Source organism: Hoplias malabaricus, chromosome 3 (assembly GCF_029633855.1).
Source record: "Hoplias malabaricus isolate fHopMal1 chromosome 3, fHopMal1.hap1, whole genome shotgun sequence".
Classification (NCBI taxonomy): Eukaryota; Metazoa; Chordata; class Actinopteri; order Characiformes; family Erythrinidae; genus Hoplias; species Hoplias malabaricus.
The window spans coordinates 73,084,134-73,105,286 of NC_089802.1; the positions used below are offsets into that span (position 1 = coordinate 73,084,134).

At 40.6% G+C, this 21,153-nt stretch overlaps 2 protein-coding genes across 5 annotated transcripts in view; one reads left to right on the forward strand and one right to left on the reverse strand.

Annotated features, from left to right (window-relative positions):
* Window positions 1-1,100: 1,100 nt before the first annotated feature.
* Window positions 1,101-20,623, forward strand: cyp27a2 (cytochrome P450 family 27 subfamily A member 2). 2 transcript variants are annotated; one of them, XR_010801913.1, is made up of 10 exons: window positions 1,101-1,345; window positions 4,188-4,378; window positions 5,855-6,054; window positions 7,931-8,128; window positions 10,743-10,906; window positions 12,757-12,923; window positions 14,629-14,710; window positions 14,873-15,079; window positions 15,360-15,930; window positions 20,501-20,623. XR_010801913.1 is itself a non-coding variant. In XM_066664879.1 (9 exons), exons 1-9 carry the CDS (start codon window positions 1,103-1,105, stop codon window positions 15,474-15,476), a joined length of 1,569 nt encoding a protein of 522 aa, XP_066520976.1. In that variant the 5' UTR covers window positions 1,101-1,102; the 3' UTR covers window positions 15,477-17,281. The 2 variants fall into 2 exon arrangements, 1 of the variants encoding a protein (XP_066520976.1); XM_066664879.1 differs by lacking the exon at window positions 20,501-20,623 and having other exon boundaries at window positions 15,360-17,281.
* Window positions 19,340-21,153, reverse strand: part of kalrnb (kalirin RhoGEF kinase b) — a 97,251-nt gene continuing 95,437 nt past the window's right edge. The window contains exon 48 of one of the 3 annotated variants that reach the window (XM_066664878.1): window positions 19,340-20,960. In XM_066664878.1, the coding sequence (XP_066520975.1) occupies window positions 20,742-20,960 (219 nt within the window). In that variant the 3' untranslated portion in view covers window positions 19,340-20,741. The remainder of the gene's footprint in view (window positions 20,961-21,153) is intronic. The other 2 variants (XM_066664876.1, XM_066664877.1) reach the window with 2 other exon arrangements.

Sequence of the window (21,153 nt, forward strand, 5' to 3'; positions counted from 1 at the left end):
TAAACCAGATTTATGTGGTCTGAAATGAAAGAGTTCAATTTAATATCACAGAGATCTGTAATCATCTCATATTAGCACTTAACTATACAATGGTAGGTAGGTGGATTGGTGACTCAAAAGTGTCCGTAGGTGTGAGTGTGTGTTGCCCTGTGAAGGACTGGGCACGCCCCCTCCAGGGTGTATTCCTGCCTTGCGCCCAATGATTCCAGGTAGGCTCTGGACCCTGAACTGGATAAGGGTTACAGATAATGAATGAATGAAAATACAATGGTAGGCTGTGGATCAAAGGGTGACCTGCTGATATTGAATGATTGCATTAATCATCAGTTATCAGTAGCTCACCTCACTAATGCTTATGCCGGCTAGCTCAGATTTTCACAGAAAGGTGACGAACCAAAAGTAGGAACCTGTTAAAGGGGAATTTAAATGTAATCCATTGTGATCCTGTGATGTTTCATCCAAAACCAAATTGAGATTTGAGTTAAGAAATGGAAAAGAAGCTAGTCGTTTTGGTCTTTCTGTTTGTTAAGACTCAGTGGAAGTGCTTTTGAGTCACCTGCATTTGAAAATGCTGAAGTTGAAAGCAAATAGAAGAATACAACATTTTGACGACGTACAACACTTGTTCACCTTTCCAAGAAGTCACAAAACTTTACACATCTTCAAAGAGGGCTTTAGGACTCAAAACAAGAAACAGGACAAACTTTTTCTAAAATTTAATTTACTTTTTATTTTCTTTCTTTATTTTTTTTTAACTTTATATTTTCCTTAAGCCAATCTAAAGCAAGCTTTTTTCTTTATTCTAGTGCTCTCTGGATTTTAAAATGATAGGCTTGTGACTCGTGTTTAACATGTCATGATTAAGTTACAGTCGGTATAATTACAATACAGCGATCCATAGGTCAGTGGAAATGTACACAGTGGTTCATTTGTTCGTGGGTGGCTTTTACTGCTACTATTTAATGCCAAAACTTTTAGCCAATCACCGCTCTCTGATCTGAACTTCGGTCCAATCAGTGCGCGGAGGGGGCGGGGCGAATCCATTGTGCGCAGCGCCTGTTTACTGGTCTCCGAGTAGTCTATTCGTCACTGGATCTCCATCATGACGGCTATCCGTGTGTTGACTCCTAAGCGCCTCGCAGCTCCTCTGTGTCGGCCAGTTGCTATGCTTCCGCCCGCAGGGGCGCGGAGCCTCAAGGCGCAAAGCAGCGACTTGAACCAGCAGTCGGTTACCGCATCACCGGGGAAACTGAAGACCATAGACGACCTTCATGGGCCCAGCCTCGCCACCACAGTTTACTGGCTGTTTGTGAAGGGATACGCGGATAAGAGCCATTCATTGCAGGTCAGAAATTTATACTTTCTCCTCTTTTTTCGTTAATAAACGGTCTCAGCAGTACAGTAAATGAACTTAACGTAACCGAGAAAGCTAATATTTGATCTGTTGTTGTTCCTGGGCAGCTATTAACAGCCTTTTGGGTTGATATTTTATTTTAACAAAACATTAACAGTTCATTTATCATTACCCTAATGTTTATTTTTCGAGCTGCAGACAAATGGAGCTGGACCTACGCCACTTTTAAGACATTAGGATTTTTGTTTTTATTGGAATAACTTCAAATATGTAATGTTGAGGAGCATTTATTTGTTGAATTTAACATTTTTGATAAAAATGTTCTATATTATTTATGCTCCAGTCACGTTCTGATAATATTTAGCGCTATATGTGGTAACTTAATTTTGAACAGAGGTTTCCAAACGGTTGCATATTGTAATGTAGTAATCTACGTAAAGCAGCATGCAGCCCTTACGCCTTTCCCGTGTATGATGTTGTAAGATTATTTTAGTGTGGACAGCAGTTAGAAACGGGCACTATAAAGTTGACAGTGGATCAGAACAGAGCTCATACATATTTAGAATCTTCTAGTTAATAACAAATAAATAAAAATCGGATTAAAAGAGGATGAAAATGTAGTGTAGAAATTAATTACATCATAAAATGCAAGTGTATCTCGTAAATAGACACAGTTAATGTAATTTCTCTAGCCTAGGGTGACCAGTGGTCCTCTTTTACCCGGACATATCCTCTTTTTCAGACTTAAAAAATGTTCACAAACGTCCGGGATTTTGTTTTTCTAGAGCTTATATAGAATTTCGAGAAGCGCTTCGTTCACAAACTAGTCCCGCCCTCCCCTACTCCGATTGGTTCGCTTGAGTGAGAAGGGGGCGTGGTGAAGTAGCCTAAAATCTTCTGATTGGACGGTCTGACTGTAGAGCTACCGTTATTGGTCGATAACCTTCTCTGTAAACATTTAATTGGTCAGTCTGCACGTCAGTAGTCTTTGTTTACGTCAGACAAAGCTCATGTACTTACCCTCATCTCGAGCAGCTATGCCGAAACGTAAATGTAAGTTCTCGGATGAATTAAAAAGGAAATTCCCATGTTTTGTGTAGCAAATAAAGGTGTAATGGACTTAAAAGCACCCCCCCTCCCGGAGACATCTGGTTACCCTGCTCTTGCATTTCAAAATAAACATGGGATCTGCCTGACTGACTAGTATTTTCAAACCTGTCTGAATGTTTTGGAGAACCAGTAGCTCAGATCACTGTAAGATTATTCCTTTTATTACACCCACAGGAGTTTATCTCAAGCCCTGCAGCATTCCTTACATTACATTCAGCACAAATAAGGTGCTCTGAACTGTGTCAGAGTTTATTTGTGGGTAGAGTTTCTGTTCACAAAGGTCCAATTATTAAAATACTTCACAGTTACTGTAAGATTTGGAAAATGTATGATGTTTTTACAATTAAAAATAAATTATGATAATAAGATAATTAACATGCTTTCCTGAACATAACATTGAACACTGACCAAATGCACTTTTAGCCAAATTACAGTGAATATACTGAATATAGTGCAGTGAAATGTTAAATACCTGTGCATTCTGATGACTGGTTTTAAGGTGTTTGAAAGACACTAATAATGTACTAAACATTATGCTTCATATAGGATTCTATTCATATTTGTGAATAGTATAACTACAAGAATGTGTACATTTTTGAGAACCTGCTTGTGTGGGTTTCCTCTCTTTTAATGATCACAATACACTCTCAAAAGTTAGTGTGGCTTAGTAATAACCTGCATGAATGTAAATTCTAATGTTTTTAATAAGTATTTGTTTATAATTGTGTAATAATGAGAGTCCTGCTTTGAATTTCTCTGTGTCCTGTTGGTTCAGTTTGTACCTTCCTTTGTTGTTGCTCATTTCTGTGTTTCTGGATTTGCTGGTTAGATTTGGGCTAAAGAAAAAAAAAAAGACAAGAACAGGGCCTGTTATTTAATGCTGGTAGATTCTGGTTGTACTAAGAGCGTGTTTCTCAGTTCTGGTCCTGAAATAAAATAGGTAGGGCAGTGGTACTCCAGGATCAGGATTGAGAACCACTGTACTAAAGTGTTCTGCAATTCTGTAGTGAATTATGTACCAATTTGGTGTTATTTTATTTTATTTATTTCATTTATTATTTTGATTTTGGCTGAATCCAGATGCACATAATCATTTAGCTTCCTTTCTTTAGTGAAGTACGGTTTCCTTCCCTTGATAGCTGTTGACAAACGGTTTGAGCTCAGCAAGCATTGTGTCTCAAAGTGAAATGAAGTGTGATATGATCACTGTCTCACGACTTCAGGAAACAAGCTAGACAGCTGAAGAAAAACAGTTGTCTAGTTTTGTCTAGTAATGTTTGTTATGTAGTACTAGAAAAAGTACTAAGTGACACAGGGTGGTAGTCGTTGTGTCACTGGTGTGATCACTTTTAAGGGCATATTTGGGACACGTTCCATGATCAAATGTTTTTTGGTTGATTTTCTGAAAAGGAAAAATAGTACATACCCCCTCCACAGAATACCTGCAGTGTAAAGTCTAACTGTGAAACAATTTGCAATTATAATTACAATTTATATTCATTATTTCAGCATTTTAAGCTTTGCAAATAGATATGTTGTTTGTTGCAAGAAAGATGAGTCATAGAAAAACCACATTTAAGTTGGTGACATATTTTCATTTTCATTATGTTACTTACTTGTTTTGACATGTACAGTTATAAACAATGCCTGTGGACCTTTGCATACATTTGAATATTTGTAAAGTAAATATAGACTCTTATTTTACCTGTGCCTTCTTCTGTAGATTGCACACAAACATCTGTATGGCCCGATTTGGCGCTCTCGTTTTGGCCCATTTGACATTGTGAACGTGGCCTCAGCAGAGCTTATATCACAGGTGATCCGGCAGGAGGGCCGTTACCCAGTGCGCACTGCTCTTCCACACTGGAAGGAGTACAGAGAACTGAGGGGCCAGGCTTGTGGCCTCCATGTTGAGTAAGTCTCTCTCTATCAACACTTCTCACTTCTCATTTGGTCAGCTTCATGTTGGTTTAGCACGCCACATGCCTCAGATGGACGTATGAAAAGATGTGGTGTAAAACAAAAAAAAGAAACCCACTTCAGCTTTTTCACCAAGGAGAACATGAGTAAGGGAAAATGAAAAGCCAGACCTAGTACTTAGTCACAGCCAAATGTGTGATTGGAAATGCATAGTATTTCTAGGTGGTTCTTTGACAAGAAATGCATTCAGTTTCACTTTAAGCTGCAGTCTGGAGTGTAGCCCGAATTCCAAAAGTGCATCAGAGCAGCACTGCTCCATTATGCTGGAACAGTAACAGTGTCTGGCTAAACATGACTGCAGCTCTGCTGCTAATACTTTTGTTAGGTAGCTGCTCATTGATTCACCCTCCAGTCTCCCACAAGCACCATAGACTAGAGTTATATTTTCAGGGTTTGTGCTGTGATGGCCTCACGTGTCCTGCATCCGTTTGGTGCATTAGTTGTGCACAGAATCAGAAATGAATGCTAAGCGTATAATGTGAAGTACACACAAAGACGTTAAGGGTAGAGTAGGCACTCATCATCAAAACAGTACCATACATCTTTGATTTAGAGGCTTTACACACCATCTACAAAGGCACAGTTGTCGTCGAAGTTTGACTTTGGTTATTAAATTATTCAAAGGCTAATTCTCCTGGAACTAGGCACGGTGGCGCAGCAGGTAGTGTCGCAGTCACACAGCTCCAGGGACCTGGAGGTTGTGGGTTCGGTTCCCGCTCCGGGTGACTGTCTGTGAGGAGTGGGGTGTGTTTTCCCCGTGTCCGTGTGGGTTTCCTCCGGAAAACATGTTGGTAGGTGGATTGGCAACTCAAAAGTGTCTGTAGGTGTGAGTGAATGTGTGTGTGTCTGTGTTGCCCCTGTGAAGGACTGGCGCCCCCTACAGGGTGTATTCCTGCCTTGCCCCCAATGATTCCAGGTAGGCTCTGGACCCACCGCGACACTGAACTGGATAAGGGTTACAGATAATGAATGAATGAATGAATAATTCTCCTGGAGTGGTGCCATTTTTACCTTATGTGAATTGCCTGTGTTCTCTGGTCTGACCTCTAGTGGAAGCCATCAGTAACAAACAGTGCACATAGGCAAATATGTTAACAGTTAAATTCATACAGCAGCAGGTTTCTACATGAACGGATGACCATGCTGCTTTTGTCACTGATGAAGCTGATATTGTCTGTTTGGTTTTTTTTTTACTAAGGTTATTCTGTGATAAACAAAAGTGCTATTGCAGTAGCACAGAGTCATTAAAGTAAGTCTTTGCCATTTAAAAACTGGATTTGAATGGCTGTAGGTCAAACTAGAAAAATTTGTGTTGCCTAGGCCCCCTAATTCTGGACAGGTGGGGGGTTGCTGCTGTTTATAATGACAGTAAATGACAGTTTTGGCAGTAATTATTTGTGTCTTCTTCAGCACGGGCACCGAGTGGTACCGCCTACGAAGTGCACTGAACCCAAAGATGCTGAAGCTTCAGGAAGTATCTGCATTTGCGCCGGTTATTCACAACGTGGTAACAGACCTGCTGGAACGACTGGAGAGACTGCGACTGCGCAGCCAGGACAAGAACACTGTCAACGACCTTGCCTCAGAGCTCTACAAATTTGGCTTTGAAGGTCAGAGAGGTGGAAAAGAACAATTGTGTAGTACCAAAATGGCCTTTTATTGCTTAAAATCTGTACGTCAAACATGGAAATTTGTCGATTTTGTCCAGTCCTCATGTTCAGGCTTGCAGATATTATATATCTGTTTAAAATGCAGCTGAACGTAATTAGGAAGCCCTATTCAAAAAGCATTAGTTGTACGTGGGGATCAAGGGTAATATCATTGTACCACAGGATTTCAGTAAAGATTATCCAGTTGCTTCAAAAATATCAAAAATATCCAGCCCTCAATGACCTTCCGGTCCTTCATTACTGATAAGGGGTGATATGATGGCAAAAAAACATAGTCCTCACACACAGGTTTTGTACCTGTTAATTTAAACCATTTAAATTCTATGATTTCTGCAGTACTTTACATCACTAAATGTTTCCTCGGGCACCTAGTTCACCTAGTGCTAGTTCTCTTGGGTGTAATATAGGCCTAAACGGGGGTTGTTTTTACTGCTCATTTTACTATAGGTAAAAGACTCCAAAAACAGGTCCGTGCACTTTAGACAAATGACTGAAATGGTCTATTCGGACGGGACTAAAATCACAGTGATACTCACCAGGTAAAAAGAATCCTGTTCAAATTGGGATATACTCAGTCACAAAAATGAGGCTACTAGATATTTTTGGTTTCAGGCACTTCCAGTCAGAAGCAAAGTATAAGCCCCACATGTAAATGAAAATATCTTCTCCAAGGGACAAACTTAATAATATACATGCGAAAGGTTCAGTAAGTTCTTGGTATCAATATACTCTACTGAAGTTTTATTATGGTTCTAGGAAGTAAATATTTTTTAGGGTATATTCAAAAATCAGACCATTTTTGTCATTAATTTTGTTGCAATTGCTACAAAACTAAACCATTATGAATAACACCAGCTGACAAATGTTCATCATTGTGTTGTGCGTTGCTGTGCATTCCACACTAATAGTAGTCATCCTTCCTAAAGCCCAGACTTGGTCCAGAGAGGTTTATACATGTTTTCAAATTTGAAGAAAGCAATTGTTTTGCCATTATCAAAAAAAAAAAAATTTAAGGAAAGACTAACCTTTTCCAGGGAAGAAAAATAATACTGAGGAAACATTGTACCACCTTTAGCTTAAACACTATTTTTATAACAGGTTATAAAATTGTAATAGGCATTCAGATATTATAGTCTTGTATGGATTTTTCAGTAGACAGTCCTTTGTCTTAGTGAGGAAGTTTAAAAGAAGGTTTGTGAAAAAATTATAGTCCATAGTCTCATTGTGCCTGATATGAACGCTGGTCCTTCTGAAACATGATTCATCTCTTAAAACACCAGATTATGTCCTTATAGGTCTAAATAGTCTTTCTTAACATAGGGTGAAAAAAAGAGTGTGCCCAGTGATTCTGGGTAGGCTCTGGCTCCACCACGACCCTGAACTGGAGGAGCGGTTACAGACAATGAATGAATAATGACCTTTTTGTTATGTCTTGGCAGCTATTTCTGGTTTTATGTCCAGCTTCTCTTTAGTTATTTGAATAGACAAATGCTACTCTCAATGTGGGAGACACATTTAATTCTTTTTTGCACAGTCTTATTGAAATATGGTACATATTCTTCATATCATTATAACAAGTGACATAAGCGTATTTATAACAGGCACGATAAGGTAGCATTATATAAATTGCCATATAACGCTTTATAAATGCACTATTAAAGTTTTATGAAAATGGGTTTCACAGGATCATTTACCAAAGCATTAACAAAGACCCTTTTTATTCTCTTTGGGTGTGTTTGTGTGTGTGTGTGTGTGTGTGTGTGTGTGTGTGCGCGCGCCCGTGTTTACGTGTATTTGTTTTTATGTGCATGTTCAGGAATTTCCTCTGTCCTCTTTGAAACACGCTTGGGATGCCTCCAGGAGGAAATTCCTAAAGACACCCTCAGATTTATCGCAGCAGCCAACAACATGCTGACCCTCTCTGAGACCGTCCTGTTCTTCCCACGTTGGACTCGTAAAATTTTTCCATTCTGGACGCAGTTTGTACAGGCCTGGGATGATCTCTTTGACGTAGGTGCGCTATATAATGAATAACTTCATAAAAAAATACATGAACATATTTCTTGTTTAAGGGCAGCACGGTGGTGCAGCAGGTTAGTGTCAAAGTCACACAGCTCCAGGGACCTGGAGGTTGTGGGTTCGATTCCCGCTCCGGGTGACTGTCTGTGTGGTGTGTTCTCTCTGTGTCTGCGTGGGTTTCCTCCGGGTGACTGTCTGTGAGGAGTGTGGTGTGTTCTCCCTGTGTCTGTGTGGGTTTCCTCCGGGTGACTGTGCAGAGTGTGGTGTGTTCTCCCTGTTTCTTTGTGGGTTTCCTCCAGGTGACTGTCTGTGAGGAGTGTGGTGTGTTCTCCCTGTGTCTGCGTGGGTTTCCTCCGGGTGACTGTCTGTGAGGAGTGTGGTGTGTTCTCCCTGTGTCTGCATGGGTTTCCTCCGGGTGACTGTCTGTGTGGACTGTGGTGTGTTCTCCCTGTGTCTGTGTGGGTTTCCTCCGGGTGACTGTCTGTGAGGAGTGTGGTGTGTTCTCCCTGTGTCTGCGTGGGTTTTCTCCGGGTGACTGTCTGTGAGGAGTGTGGTGTGTTCTCCCTGTGTCTGCGTGGGTTTCCTCCGGGTGACTGTCTGTGAGGAGTGTGGTGTGTTCTCCCTGTGTCTGCGTGGGTTTTCTCCGGGTGACTGTCTGTGCGGAGTGTGGTGTGTTCTCCCTGTGTCTGCGTGGGTTTCCTCCGGGTGACTGTCTGTGCGTAGTGTGGTGTGTTCTCCCTGTGTCTGCATGGGTTTCCTCCGGGTGACTGTCTGTGCAGAGTATGGTGTGTTCTCCCTGTGTCTGCGTGGGTTTCCTCCGGGTGACTGTCTGTGAGGAGTGTGGTGTGTTCTCCTTGTGTCTGTGTGGGTTTCCTCCGGGTGACTGTCTGTGCAGAGTGTGGTGTGTTCTCCTTGTTTCTTTGTGGGTTTCCTCTGGGTGACTGTCTGTGAGGAGTGTGGTGTGTTCTCCCTGTGTCTGTGTGGGTTTCCTCCGGGTGACTGTCTGTACAGAGTATGGTGTGTTCTCCCTGTGTCTGTGTGGGTGTTCTCCGGGTGACTGTCTGTGAGGAGTGTGGTGTGTTCTCCCTGTGTCGGCGTGGGTTTCCTCCGGGTGACTGTCTGTGCGTAGTGTGGTGTGTTCTCCCTGTTTCTTTGTGGGTTTCCTCTGGGTGACTGTCTGTGAGGAGTGTGGTGTGTTCTCCCTGTGTCTGCGTGGGTTTCCTCCAGGTGACTGTCTGTGAGGAGTGTGGTGTGTTCTCCCTGTTTCTTTGTGGGTTTCCTCTGGGTGACTGTGTGTGAGGAGTGTGGTGTGTTCTCCCTGTGTCTGCGTGGGTTTCCTCCGGGTGACTGTCTGTGAGGAATGTGGTGTGTTCTCCCTGTGTCTGCGTGGGTTTCCTCCGGGTGACTGTCTGTGTGGACTGTGGTGTGTTCTCCCTGTGTCTGCGTAGGTTTCCTCCGGGTGACTGTCTGTGTGGACTGTGGTGTGTTCTCCCTGTGTGTGTGTGGGTTTCCTCAGGGTGACTGTCTGTGCGGAGTGTGGTGTGTTCTCCCTGTGTCTGTGTGGGTGTTCTCCGGGTGACTGTCTGTGAGGAGTGTGGTGTGTTCTCCCTGTGTCGGCGTGGGTTTCCTCCGGGTGACTGTCTGTGCGTAGTGTGGTGTGTTCTCCCTGTGTCTGCATGGGTTTCCTCCGGGTGACTGTCTGTGCGGAGTGTGGTGTGTTCTCCCTGTTTCTGTGTGGGTTTCCTCCGGGTGACTCTCTGTGAGGAGTGTGGTGTGTTCTCTGTGTCCACGTGGGTTTCCTCCAGATGCTCCGGTTTCCTCCCACAGTCCAAAAACACACCTTGGTAGGTGGATTGGCGACTCAAAAGTGTCCGTAGGTGTGAGTGTGTGTGTGTTGCCCTGTGAAGGACTGACGCCCCCTCCAGGGTGTGTTCCCGTCTTGCACCCAATGATTCCAGGTAGGCTCTGGACCCACCGCGACCCTGAACTGGATAAGGGTTACAAATAATGAATGAATGTTGTGTTTAATGGTGCAGTCTGTCACTTTGTTTGTAAAATGTCTTGGGTGCGTGGGGGTCATAGTACAGAATCTTTGATACATCCTGATCAGTAGATGTCAGTATAATGGCTGTTCATCATTATGTGTTGATCATGGGGGGATTATTTTATACAAAAATTAGCTTATATTCAGTATATTGATTTTTTTGAAGTTTTAATTTAAAAGTATAATATGAATGTATTCTTTAAAGTCATGTTTATCGAAAATCAGTTCAAAACAGTTTGAAGTATTCAAAGTAATATATTTTAACCAGTCAGCACATTACATTTATTTACACAGTTAAAAGCACTGATCTCATACTTTAGAGTGGTAGTACAACCGTGCAGTCAATTGCTGCAAAGAAATCACTCATAAATACACCTACACGTATCTCCAGTGTGGACTTGAAAACCCTGGTCAGTGTCGTAATATCACTGAAATACTTCCCGTAATTTCATCAGTGATTGGTTTGTAGCCTTTCTTAGTAAGTATTTCTTAATAAGATAACACAAACGGCTTTGTTCCTCAGTTTTAATACGTGTTTTATATGTGTGTTGTTTAATGTGCGTAGCCCGTCATTTGATTGACAAGAAGGTGCAGCAGATGGATGAGCAGGTACAACGTGGAGAGAAGGTGGAGGGCATGTACCTCACGTACCTGCTCGCCAGCAACAAACTCTCCCTGAGTGAAGTGTACATCACCATAACTGAACTACTGCTGGGAGGTGTCGACACGGTATGTACGTGTTTGTGCCTGTGTGTGTATATGTGTGTGTGCATGTGTTCCATTCCATTGGAATGTTTGGCAAGAATATGTGTCTATATGTCTGTAATACATCATTAAGTAATATACACTATATACATGTCCATTATACATGTAGTTTTCAAGACACTGCTTATAATTACTAGACTTGGCTACTCAGTGTGTGTGTGTTTACTGCCACAGATGGGTTAAATGCGATAACACATGTCGTTATACGTCGTACAGTGATGTATAATCGCACACAACTGCACACAAATGTTCTATGAGTGCAAACTTGTTTACATCGTGTATAAGTGTAGTGCAAAGGTTATTTGTGGGTATTTGCCAAGACATCTAGAACATTCCTATTATTGCTTTTCCACATTGTTATAACAAACCAAACATGAGCGCATGTAATGGGAATTCACATTCAAACAGAGCAAGGTGGAGTTCATTTACATTCTTGCTATTTGTCTGAACCTGTGCCTGAGCCATCTATGCTTTCTATAGTTTTGTAACGGTTGGTTACTGTTATGGCAATTGTCTAAGTGCCACCAGGAAGGAAGACTGCGTTCCAAAATGATTCTCAGGCCTGAGGTGAAATGAGAGGAATAAAGAGAGAGCCAAGTATTCACTCCAATCCCTAGTTTATTAATTGCTGGCAGTATTTATAGGGCATTTGTCACATACACTTTTTCTGTTACCATTACATCATGTCTCAGATGTCCCCAAGTCCCAGACGTTATGGAATATTAGGCCATACATCTTTCTATTCCTAACTACTCTCTCACTTCTCCTTAGCCAACATTACGCCTTGAAGAGAGTCAGGCCAAGTCACCTGTCCCAATCAGGATGCTTACCTTGGATGCTTATCAATATCTTGTTTGTACAATTTAACTGCATTATCAGGCTGTTGCAGACAAACACTAGAAATCAATATAATCTTACCTCATCCTGCTCAAACCACATCCAGGTTTCCACAAGGTTTTACACAGCATTATTTTTGATGTTGCATAGGGCACAGTATGACTGTACTGGGTAGTATAAAAATGAGTAAAACTTCACATTCATGTAGCTGAATGCTGCAGTAAGCCATTTTAAAAAAATGCTGATTCTGTTTTTTCAAAACTATTGTGTCTACATCCACTGTTGCATGACCTGCATAGTGCACGGCATGGGGAGGAGCAAGGGGTCATTTATATTCAGCCAGAGAGAGTGATAAGAGGCCATCTGAAAATTTCACTATAAATATCCATACAATATTTGAATTTTTTGATATAGTTTTTCTGTTTTAATGAGGGAAAAGTGAGAAATATTTCATGCAAAACTACAGCTGAATTACTTTGGACAACATGGGCATCTTCTAGGGGAGTCACGCCTACCGTTCCAGTTAACAAGGAACTTTCCTCCACAAAATCAAACTCCCAGGAAGCACTGGATCCTCACGTGACTTCCAGCCACACTCACATGACATTGCACCGGTGTGACTCCCCTGAGTATTAATCACTCACACCTGTCCTCCACACTATATAAACCCTGTCCTCAGATCAGTCTTTGCAGGGTTTTGCCAACAAAGTATTCCTTTGCATTACAAAGTGTATCTCAACCTGTTTGATCTCAGTGTTTCTGACCCTACGCCTGTTTTTCTGGTTCTTGCCTTTTGTCTTGCCTTCATACTATTCTCCTTTGTTTTTTTTTTTTTTTTTTGTGAAACTTGCCTGCCTTAGACCACTCTTTTGTATCTGTGCTTAATAAAACCTTTATTTTTATTCCGCGTGTGTCTGCACTCTGTCTGGCCGTGACAAGGTGTTAATAAATCTTTGTTGCTGTTTTTGTTCTCTCAGACATCGAACACCCTGTCCTGGACGTTGTACCATCTTGCTCGAGATCAGGAGATACAGAAGCGTCTGTACCAGGAGGTGGTATCTGTCTGTCCGGACAAACAGCTGCCCACCATTGAGCACCTAAGCCGAATGCCCTACCTGAAAGCAGTCATCAAAGAGACACTCAGGTAGCAGGCTCCAGACTCCAGATGGATGACTGAGTCTTTAGGAATCAGCTAATACTTCTTATAGGAATTGTTTGAGAACGTTTTGAAGACTGACCACATGTCTGAGCTAAAGAGAAGCATTTTTAAACAAAGACTGTACTCTGTTTAGTGATGAACAGAAACTGAACTGAACATATTACAGTTTTAGTTTTTAATAAATAAGCAAAATATAGATTTGATTCCTTAGGAATTGGGGGAGAGCAGACCACAGCCACACTTTATCCTGTTTCTGTAGTTTAAAAAATATTGCACCAATAATAATAGTAAAACAACAAATAAATTTGTAGCACGTTGACCTATATTTGACATTGTCACACCCTTGTCCTGTCGTGTCTGTTTTCCCCGCTCTGTTTGTTATTGTCCATGTCTCCGCCCATGTCCCGCCTTTGTTCCGTGTCCTCGTCAGTGTTGTTTCTAATCCCTCCCCCTCGTTATCTCTCTCAGGTGTCTCTTGTCCATGTAATATATTTAAGTTCCCTTGTCTTGCTTCCTGTTTGTCGGTCATTCGTTTCATGTCCCATGTCATGTTGTTTAGCCCTCTAGTCTGTCTGTCTGTCCGGTTTGCTTTAGCTCTCTGTGTTTAGGATTAGTCTGTTTGTCTCTGCTGTTTCTCGTTTCCACTGTCATTGTCGTTTCGCTCCCTTCAGTCTGTCTGTATCTCTAGTTTGTCTGTATCCCTCTTTAGTCTGTTTAGCTCTGTCCTGTGTCAGTCTGTTTAGCTCTCTAGTCTGTCTGTCCCATTAGCCCTGTTTAGCTCTCCGTGCTTAGGTTTAGTCTGTTTAGCTCTTCGTGTCCAAGTTTAGTCTGCTTAGCTCCCTTTGTCCATGTCTCTGTTAGCTCCCTGTTTGTTGTCTTTCTGTCGAAGTCTCTCTGTTTTGTTATATCTTGTTTAAATAAAAAGTATACTGTGTTTTAGCAAGTGCGTCCACCTCCGTCAGTCTGCTCCGTGATCCTGACAGACATGTGGCTAAAATGATTAAACGGATTAAAATTAATATCATTTTACTTTCTAAATAGTTTTATATTTAATATTTTAAACCAAAATAGCTTTCCACACAAAAAAAAAAAAAAACATGCATAAATCAGATTGTGTTCAACAAAGTCAAAGTATGTTTTAGAGCAAATATCAGTATTTTATTTACATGCAAATGTGAATGATCCTGGATACATCACAAATAGGAAATGAGTTAAAATATTCTGAATATCCTTTGCTTTTACGCCAAAAGAATCTACACAATAGAACCTTAAGGCTGAACTCTAGGGATCTGTGTATTACTATAGTAAAGTTGTCTGTGGGGTTACTTTGCACCATAGGACATAAGTTGGACACACCTTGTGTTTCTAGAAAGGTTGTTTCCTGGAAGGCTGAGGCCCTGACGGTGTAGACAGAGCAGCTGAAACTTGGATATATCCCTTATTTTGTCTCCTGATCAAATGAGGACAAAAGGGTATTTAAAAAAAATCCTTTGAACTTAGGGAAGTCTCCAAAAAGATATTCACTGCAGATCCAAATACTCGCTAAAATATTTCCAACTCATTTTTATACTCATTTGTAACATTTATTTTGCATTAGGTAAATGTCACTAGGTATTTCGATGCTAATTTCTGTCATATTTTTCCACCATTAACATATTGACTAACTGTCCTAGGACTTTGTGTGTTGCAGATTGTATCCAGTTGTCTCTGGTAACGGACGCCTCACTGTCGACACTGAAGTAGTTGTGGATAATTACTGGTTCCCGAAAAATGTAAAAACCAGCTATTTCTTGTTTGTTTGAAGTATCCAACAGACAAACAAATATATTGTTTTTACATATATTTATTATTAATTATTAATATTAACAAATAAATACAAACAAACATAAATACAGAATAAAAAGATCCTAACTTTGTGTTTCCTTTTCAATCAGACACAGTTTCACCTGTGTCACTACGCTGCGAGTCATGACGAGAATGAGTTCCCTGACCCAGAGCGTTTCATGCCAGAGCGCTGGCTGAGGGGCATGCCCTCCTACTCCCAGCACCATCCTTACAGCTCCATACCGTTTGGAGTTGGGGTGCGAGCTTGTGTGGGTAAGAGAGTGGCTGAACTGGAGATGTACTTCACTCTGAGCAGGGTAAGTCCTATATTACTGCTACTTATTTTTATATACTGTTGTATGCCAAAGTCTGGACAACCCTGGCTGTTAAATGGTGTTTCGTTAATTTTATTATTGAAAAAGTATGCTAGTTGCATGCAGTTTCACGTTTCTACCAGAGAGGGGGTCAAATCCCCATACATTACTTAGTAGTAGCTTAAAGGCTAATATGAGAGTTTGGTGAATGCCTATAGTACATTTGTATTTTATTCTCCTAATGGTTCCCATATTCAAATAGCTTTCTCCTGTCTTTCCCAAGCTGATGCAGCAGTATGAAGTTCATCCTGTGGATGGATCCCCCTCCATACAGCCAAAAACTAGGACCCTCCTGATCCCCTCCAAACCTATCAGCCTGCGTTTTATCCCCAGAAACTGAGAGGACACTGCAGGCAGCATCCAGTGGTTATCTGTGCCAGTCGACACTGTGACAAATGCTCTTTTCCACTGCATGGTACCTACACTACTCATCTATACTCTGCTCTACTTGCCTTTTGGGACCTTGTGTCTAGTATTCAGCTACTACGACTCACCACGAAATGTAGCTGGTGTTGTTGTGAAGCACCGCTTGGAGATTTTACAAATCCCAAGTATCATGAGCTAGCATGTACCAAAAATGTCCCAGTTTACCAAATGGAAAAGCAAAAAAGCCGAGTTGAGTAGAGCACTGTAGGTACCATGCAGTGGAAAAGTACCACAAGACAGGAGTGTTTAATGTCCACTGTTATTTTAAACACTCACATAGAAGGGAATTTCTGTACTTTTATAGGCTTTCAAAGCGATGACCTGTTTCTCCCAAATCTACATCTGGAGTTTGTGCGTTCCCAAGTCAGGTAATGCAACTTCATAGACAATCTACATATTGTTATTGGATGACTTCAGGAATGCCATCTTATGATGGTGCATTGTTTAGTTTAGTGTTGATATGATACATAGATATTTTTTTACATATTTATGATGTTTTTAGGGTGGTGGTTTAGGGTATTTTGATAAATATGCTATTTTCTGCCTCATTGTGATGTAATGAACTCATTGTGTGCTACAAAGTAAACACACAAGCAGGTTGGGCCATGCCTAATTAATAAGATTATGGAGAATTAGGGATAAAATCCCAGTTAGATGTCAGGTGGTCTATAACTGTCTTGTTCCACACGCTTGGTGCAGAACCAAAAGACACTTCTACATTTGGTAGAAAGCATACAAAAGTGTGTAAAGTTGAATTGTTTGAGCCCCTGATAAGCTTTTTTTTCGTTCTTTGGGCTCTTGTCTGATGGGGCAGATGACTTATTACTTCTTAGTGTGGAGATTAATTTTTCTCACATAATCCAAGACCTTGGCTTTGCGACCTTCACACTCTGAGACTTTGCCCTTTCTCTTTCTTAGAAATCTCCTTTGTACATAAATATTATGCCGACTCTTGCCTCAGATATTTACTGTGTAAGGGACAAATTCCCTGTCTGTGTGTGTGTCCAGAACCAGTCAAGTCCTAAAAGCTGTTTTGTTTAGACAAATATAAGTTGTATAATATGAGTAAGTTGTGTCTGAATAGCTGAAAGTGCGTTTATTTGTGAGTGCTTATGCACACCTGGAATACCGTCCATTTTCCAAGTATTACTGATACCATATCTTGTCTGTATCCTTGTCTTTGTAATTTAAGCTCTGGGGGTGATTGTGAGCATGTGTTTGGAGAATATCTTTTATTATTTGAACTCAGTGGCCTCAGATTTTTTGTTTAAACTTAGGGTTATAGGATTAGGTTTAGATTTAGGGTTAGATCTATTAGGAATGTAGTTTTATAAATTAAGTTAAAATCTAGCTGCTGTTGGACCGACACGTTGGATTTCGAAATGGTATCTTTAAATGATCACGATGACATATTTACACAAAGTAAATGGTAACTATTTTTTCATATTATGTAAAAACATTATACAATTCTCAACATAATGTATTAGACACTTAGTGTAGTGAAATTATTTATGTTTAAAATACACCAGATATGCCTTGAAATTTTATGCAAATATATTATATATGATATTACTTTTTGTGATTTTACTAGATGCAGGAATAAATCCCATCTAGAACATTTACAATTTATGACATAAATAGGATGTTCCTTAGCTAGACAAGTCATAGAAATACTTTTATGTTTTGTGACATAATGCACTGCCTATAAAATAAATATATTTCAATGAACTATTGATTTTTTTTTTTCACTGAATATAAGCCATTTTATTCATTCATTGTCTGTAAGCGCTTATCCAGTTCAGGGTTGCGGTGGGTCTGGAGCCTACCCAGAATCACTGGGTGCAAGGCGGGAACACAGCCTGGAGGGGGCGCCAGTCCTTCACAGGTTGACACACACTCACATATTCACTCACACGTATGGAGGAAACGGGGAAAACACACCAAACTCCTCACCTGGAGCGGGAATTGAACCCACAACCTCCAGGTCCCTGGAGCTGTGTCACTGCGACACTAACACTGTGCCACCTGAGCCCATTTTAATTAACAAAAAAATAATTACTGGATTCTAAGAATACTGTCATACTCATTTTCATAGGGGTGAGTTAATGTGTGTTGCCCTGGTATTAGCGGATAAATGTACTTACAGCTAGACTGAGAAAAATCCACCAACAAAATGTATTTACACCCTGTTGTTACTTTCCTGTGACATTTGTTGAAGGACCACCAGAGGATGACTTACAGTGGGCATCATCAAATAACCAGCCTCAGTCCAGACCTGGAACGAGCAACAGTTCAGTCTGGACATGTGGCCTATTATTTTTATAAATTAATGACAATATTCATGAAGCGTTTTTTCCCCCAGAAAGGTGTAATAATGTACAACAGATGCTGCTAACCTAGTTAATAGCTCTACTCAATCATATTAGTCAAACTGATCGTCTGTCCTATCAACTTATTTTAGAACCCTTAGAGAGCTCATTTTTAATGTATTTGACATTTAGTTTGCATTTGCACATTCACGTTATCTGTATTCCCACAGGCCTTTCTCAGTCTATTGACTATGAAGGACATACAGTGTTGAGTAGCCTGATGTCCTACAGTTAATTCCAGCAGGGGGCAGCAGCGACACTTCAGTGTGAACTGATTCAGTAAAAGGTGGAGGAGCTTTGATTTACTTGATTCAGAATTGAGTCAATGCAGGACATACATTTAAATCGTTGAGCGAAGTCCGTGTATTAGGCTTGTTGTAAATGAAGGGAATTTTTCTGTTGGCCGGCAGCAACTGTGAGCAGCTTGCTCATTTTCCCTGCAGTTCATGAATAAGAACGGAAAGCAGATAAGAAAATAGGACACATCCTTCGCGTCTGTCCTCGGTGAGGACAGTGTTGAATATTTCATATATTTGTGTGTTAAAATGAAGCGGAATAGGGCAGGAAACACTCTCCGGGCAGCTGGAATATTCGAGAAACACCACAAAAACTTGAGGGAACTGAGCGACCAGCAGGCCGTAACCGAACAAAACACTAGCTGAACACTCCAGTTGCTAGCTGTGGCATTTTATGTTTTTAAATACGGTAATTAATTAAGTTTGAAACAAATATGCGATAAATAATATGCAAAGACTCTGGGGTGTGTGGCATTTGCTGTTATTCTGACTCGGGGTTGCCCGAATTTATCCAATATATGCAGCCCACCTGGGTCCCACAAGAATGTACTCTGTGAGTCATAGTCAATCCATGTAAGCTCAACTAAGTTGTGCTGGTAAAAATATTGCTATATGCTATATTACAATGTCTTAAGCGTTTCTAATGTTCACAGAATAGTCAAATTATCTTCATAATAATTAGGGTGACCAGCCTGAGATGGTGAAAAAGAGGACACGTCTCCGAGTGTGGTGGAAGACTACTGACGTGCAGACTGACCAATTAAATGTTTACAGAGAAGGTTATCGACCAATAACGGTAGCTCTACAGTCAGAACGTCCAATCAGAAGATTTTAGGCTATTTCACCACGCCCCCTTCTCACTCAAGCGAACCAATCGGAGTAGGGGAGGGCGGGACTAGTTTGTGAACGAAACTTCTCGAAGTTCTATGTAAGCTCTAGAAAAACAAAATGCCGGACGTTTGTGAAATTCCGCCCGGACATATTTATTTAAACCTAAAAAAGAGGACATGTCCGGGTAAAAGAGGACATCTGGTCACCCTATAATAATGGAACATTGAAAATAATTATCAGGTCTGAAAAAAAGTACATCTGTAAATGAAAATATTTGAAAAATTTTGACTAATTCGAAAGCAAGGACAATTTCTCTGAAGACATTACTATGACATTAATTACTGCATTGTTATATCATGTAACACATTGTCCAGGTTCTTAGACCCAGATTCAGCACTTAAATGTAGGCCCAGACTTGGCCTTATTCATGTCACGGAAACCGTAGCTATAACAGAGTAATTTCTTTACCATAACTCCAAATCCCCAAAAAAAACAACCTCAAAAAATTGCCAGCTTTATTATTAACCACATTCCAGAGATTAACAAGTGAAATACCTGCTGGAATTTTTTTTTTATGTACACATAAAGTTCTGCAGGAGGATGTTGCAACCATAAGTCCACCTGAAACTGCTAAAGCAGATACTGACAATTATAAAGATCTTCCTTTGACAACACCAACTTGAATTAACTAGTCTCAGTAAACATTTTGGCCTGATATGATCTGGATGATTCTTAACTAAATCTGTCAACTAACTCCAAAAGATGTCAAATGTAAATATAACTGTCAGATTGAGGAGGAAGTGTGGACTACCATTATTTCTCTGATACTTTAGGGCAAACAGCTAAGATTTTCCTCTGGTAATGTTTCTATCATGGCAATGTCAAAAATATTATGTACAAATTTAAAATGATACAGAATAATACATTTAAAATTCTTAGTTACATTAAAGGTACAATGATGAGCATTGTGACTATTGTGATATTGCACAACTTGGCGTCTTTGCGATACATTTGTTTTTGGAAAGTGCCGAGCATTTGTTTTCTTCTACAGGAGACTGAAATTGTGAAGGAAAAACAAAAATAAATGCCACGTTCATTTTCTGTAAATCATAAAGACATTTTTTTTTAAAAAGCTTTCAAAAAAATAATTTCAACACAAGAAAATATAGTACACAGTGTGCAAATGACTTGGCATAGACGGCTGAGAAAGAGAGAAATGGAGAGAGACTTCTCTCTGGAGGGAAATGTCCGTTTCAGAGCAATGGAGAATGGCGATGAAAAACAGTAGAACACTAACATTCAAAAGCATCCACACTTAATGCACTAACAATTTCACCTTGAGCTCCTCTCTATACAACACAATCTTTATTATTATTATTGTTTATTATCATCTTCATCATCATTATTATTATTCAAATGTCAATTTTCATTTTCTTCCACAGCAGGAAGTGATGTCATATCCAAGCCTTCTCTCCAGTTCGGAGGTACTGCAGCAAGGACAAGGCAAAAGTCCGTTTTTTTTTTTTATTATTTTGTTCGGCCAACAAGAACCCAAGGTGGAGCATGTCTTTTAAAGTCTTCCTGGCAGAGAGTCCACTGTAGTGAAACTGAAAGGTGAATGCTGATTGGTTGAGAAGTGACTGGAGGTCTTTATTTTGAGGTGGAGGAGAAGAGGGCTTGGTTTTACCGGGTGGAGGACAGCACGTGTCCCGGCACCCAGCCCTCTGCAGCGGGTGATTGGCTGTTTGCGGGTCGGTACACCAGGCACATGTTCTGTTGATTGGACGCCAGAATTTGCACCTTCTCTCCCACCACCACGCAGATTTCATCCTCCTTCACGGCATTATAATCCTGCGTCACCAGGACTGAGGACAAGCCGTTACACTCTGCCTCATCCAGCTCCTGGGGGTCAGAACACAGACACAGTGTGAACACAAATTTATTTTAGGAATTGCATTCCAAAATGCTGTGTTATCTGTTTGTAACAATATTGAATACAAATGAATAGCTAAAATGTAACTGTACAAAGCAGATTCCTTTAGACAGAAACATTCTGGTTTGAAAATACTCATCCATCTATGTTTTACTTTGTTAC

Coding starts and splice junctions, on each gene's coding strand:
- cyp27a2 (XM_066664879.1), top strand. CDS start 1,103: ATGACGGCTATCCGTGTGTTGACTCCTAAGCGCCTCGCAGCTCCTCTG. Junction 6,055..7,930: donor CTACAAATTTGGCTTTGAAG/GTCAGAGAGGTG, acceptor GTGCATGTTCAG/GAATTTCCTCTGTCCTCTTT. Junction 8,129..10,742: donor GGATGATCTCTTTGACGTAG/GTGCGCTATATA, acceptor TAATGTGCGTAG/CCCGTCATTTGATTGACAAG.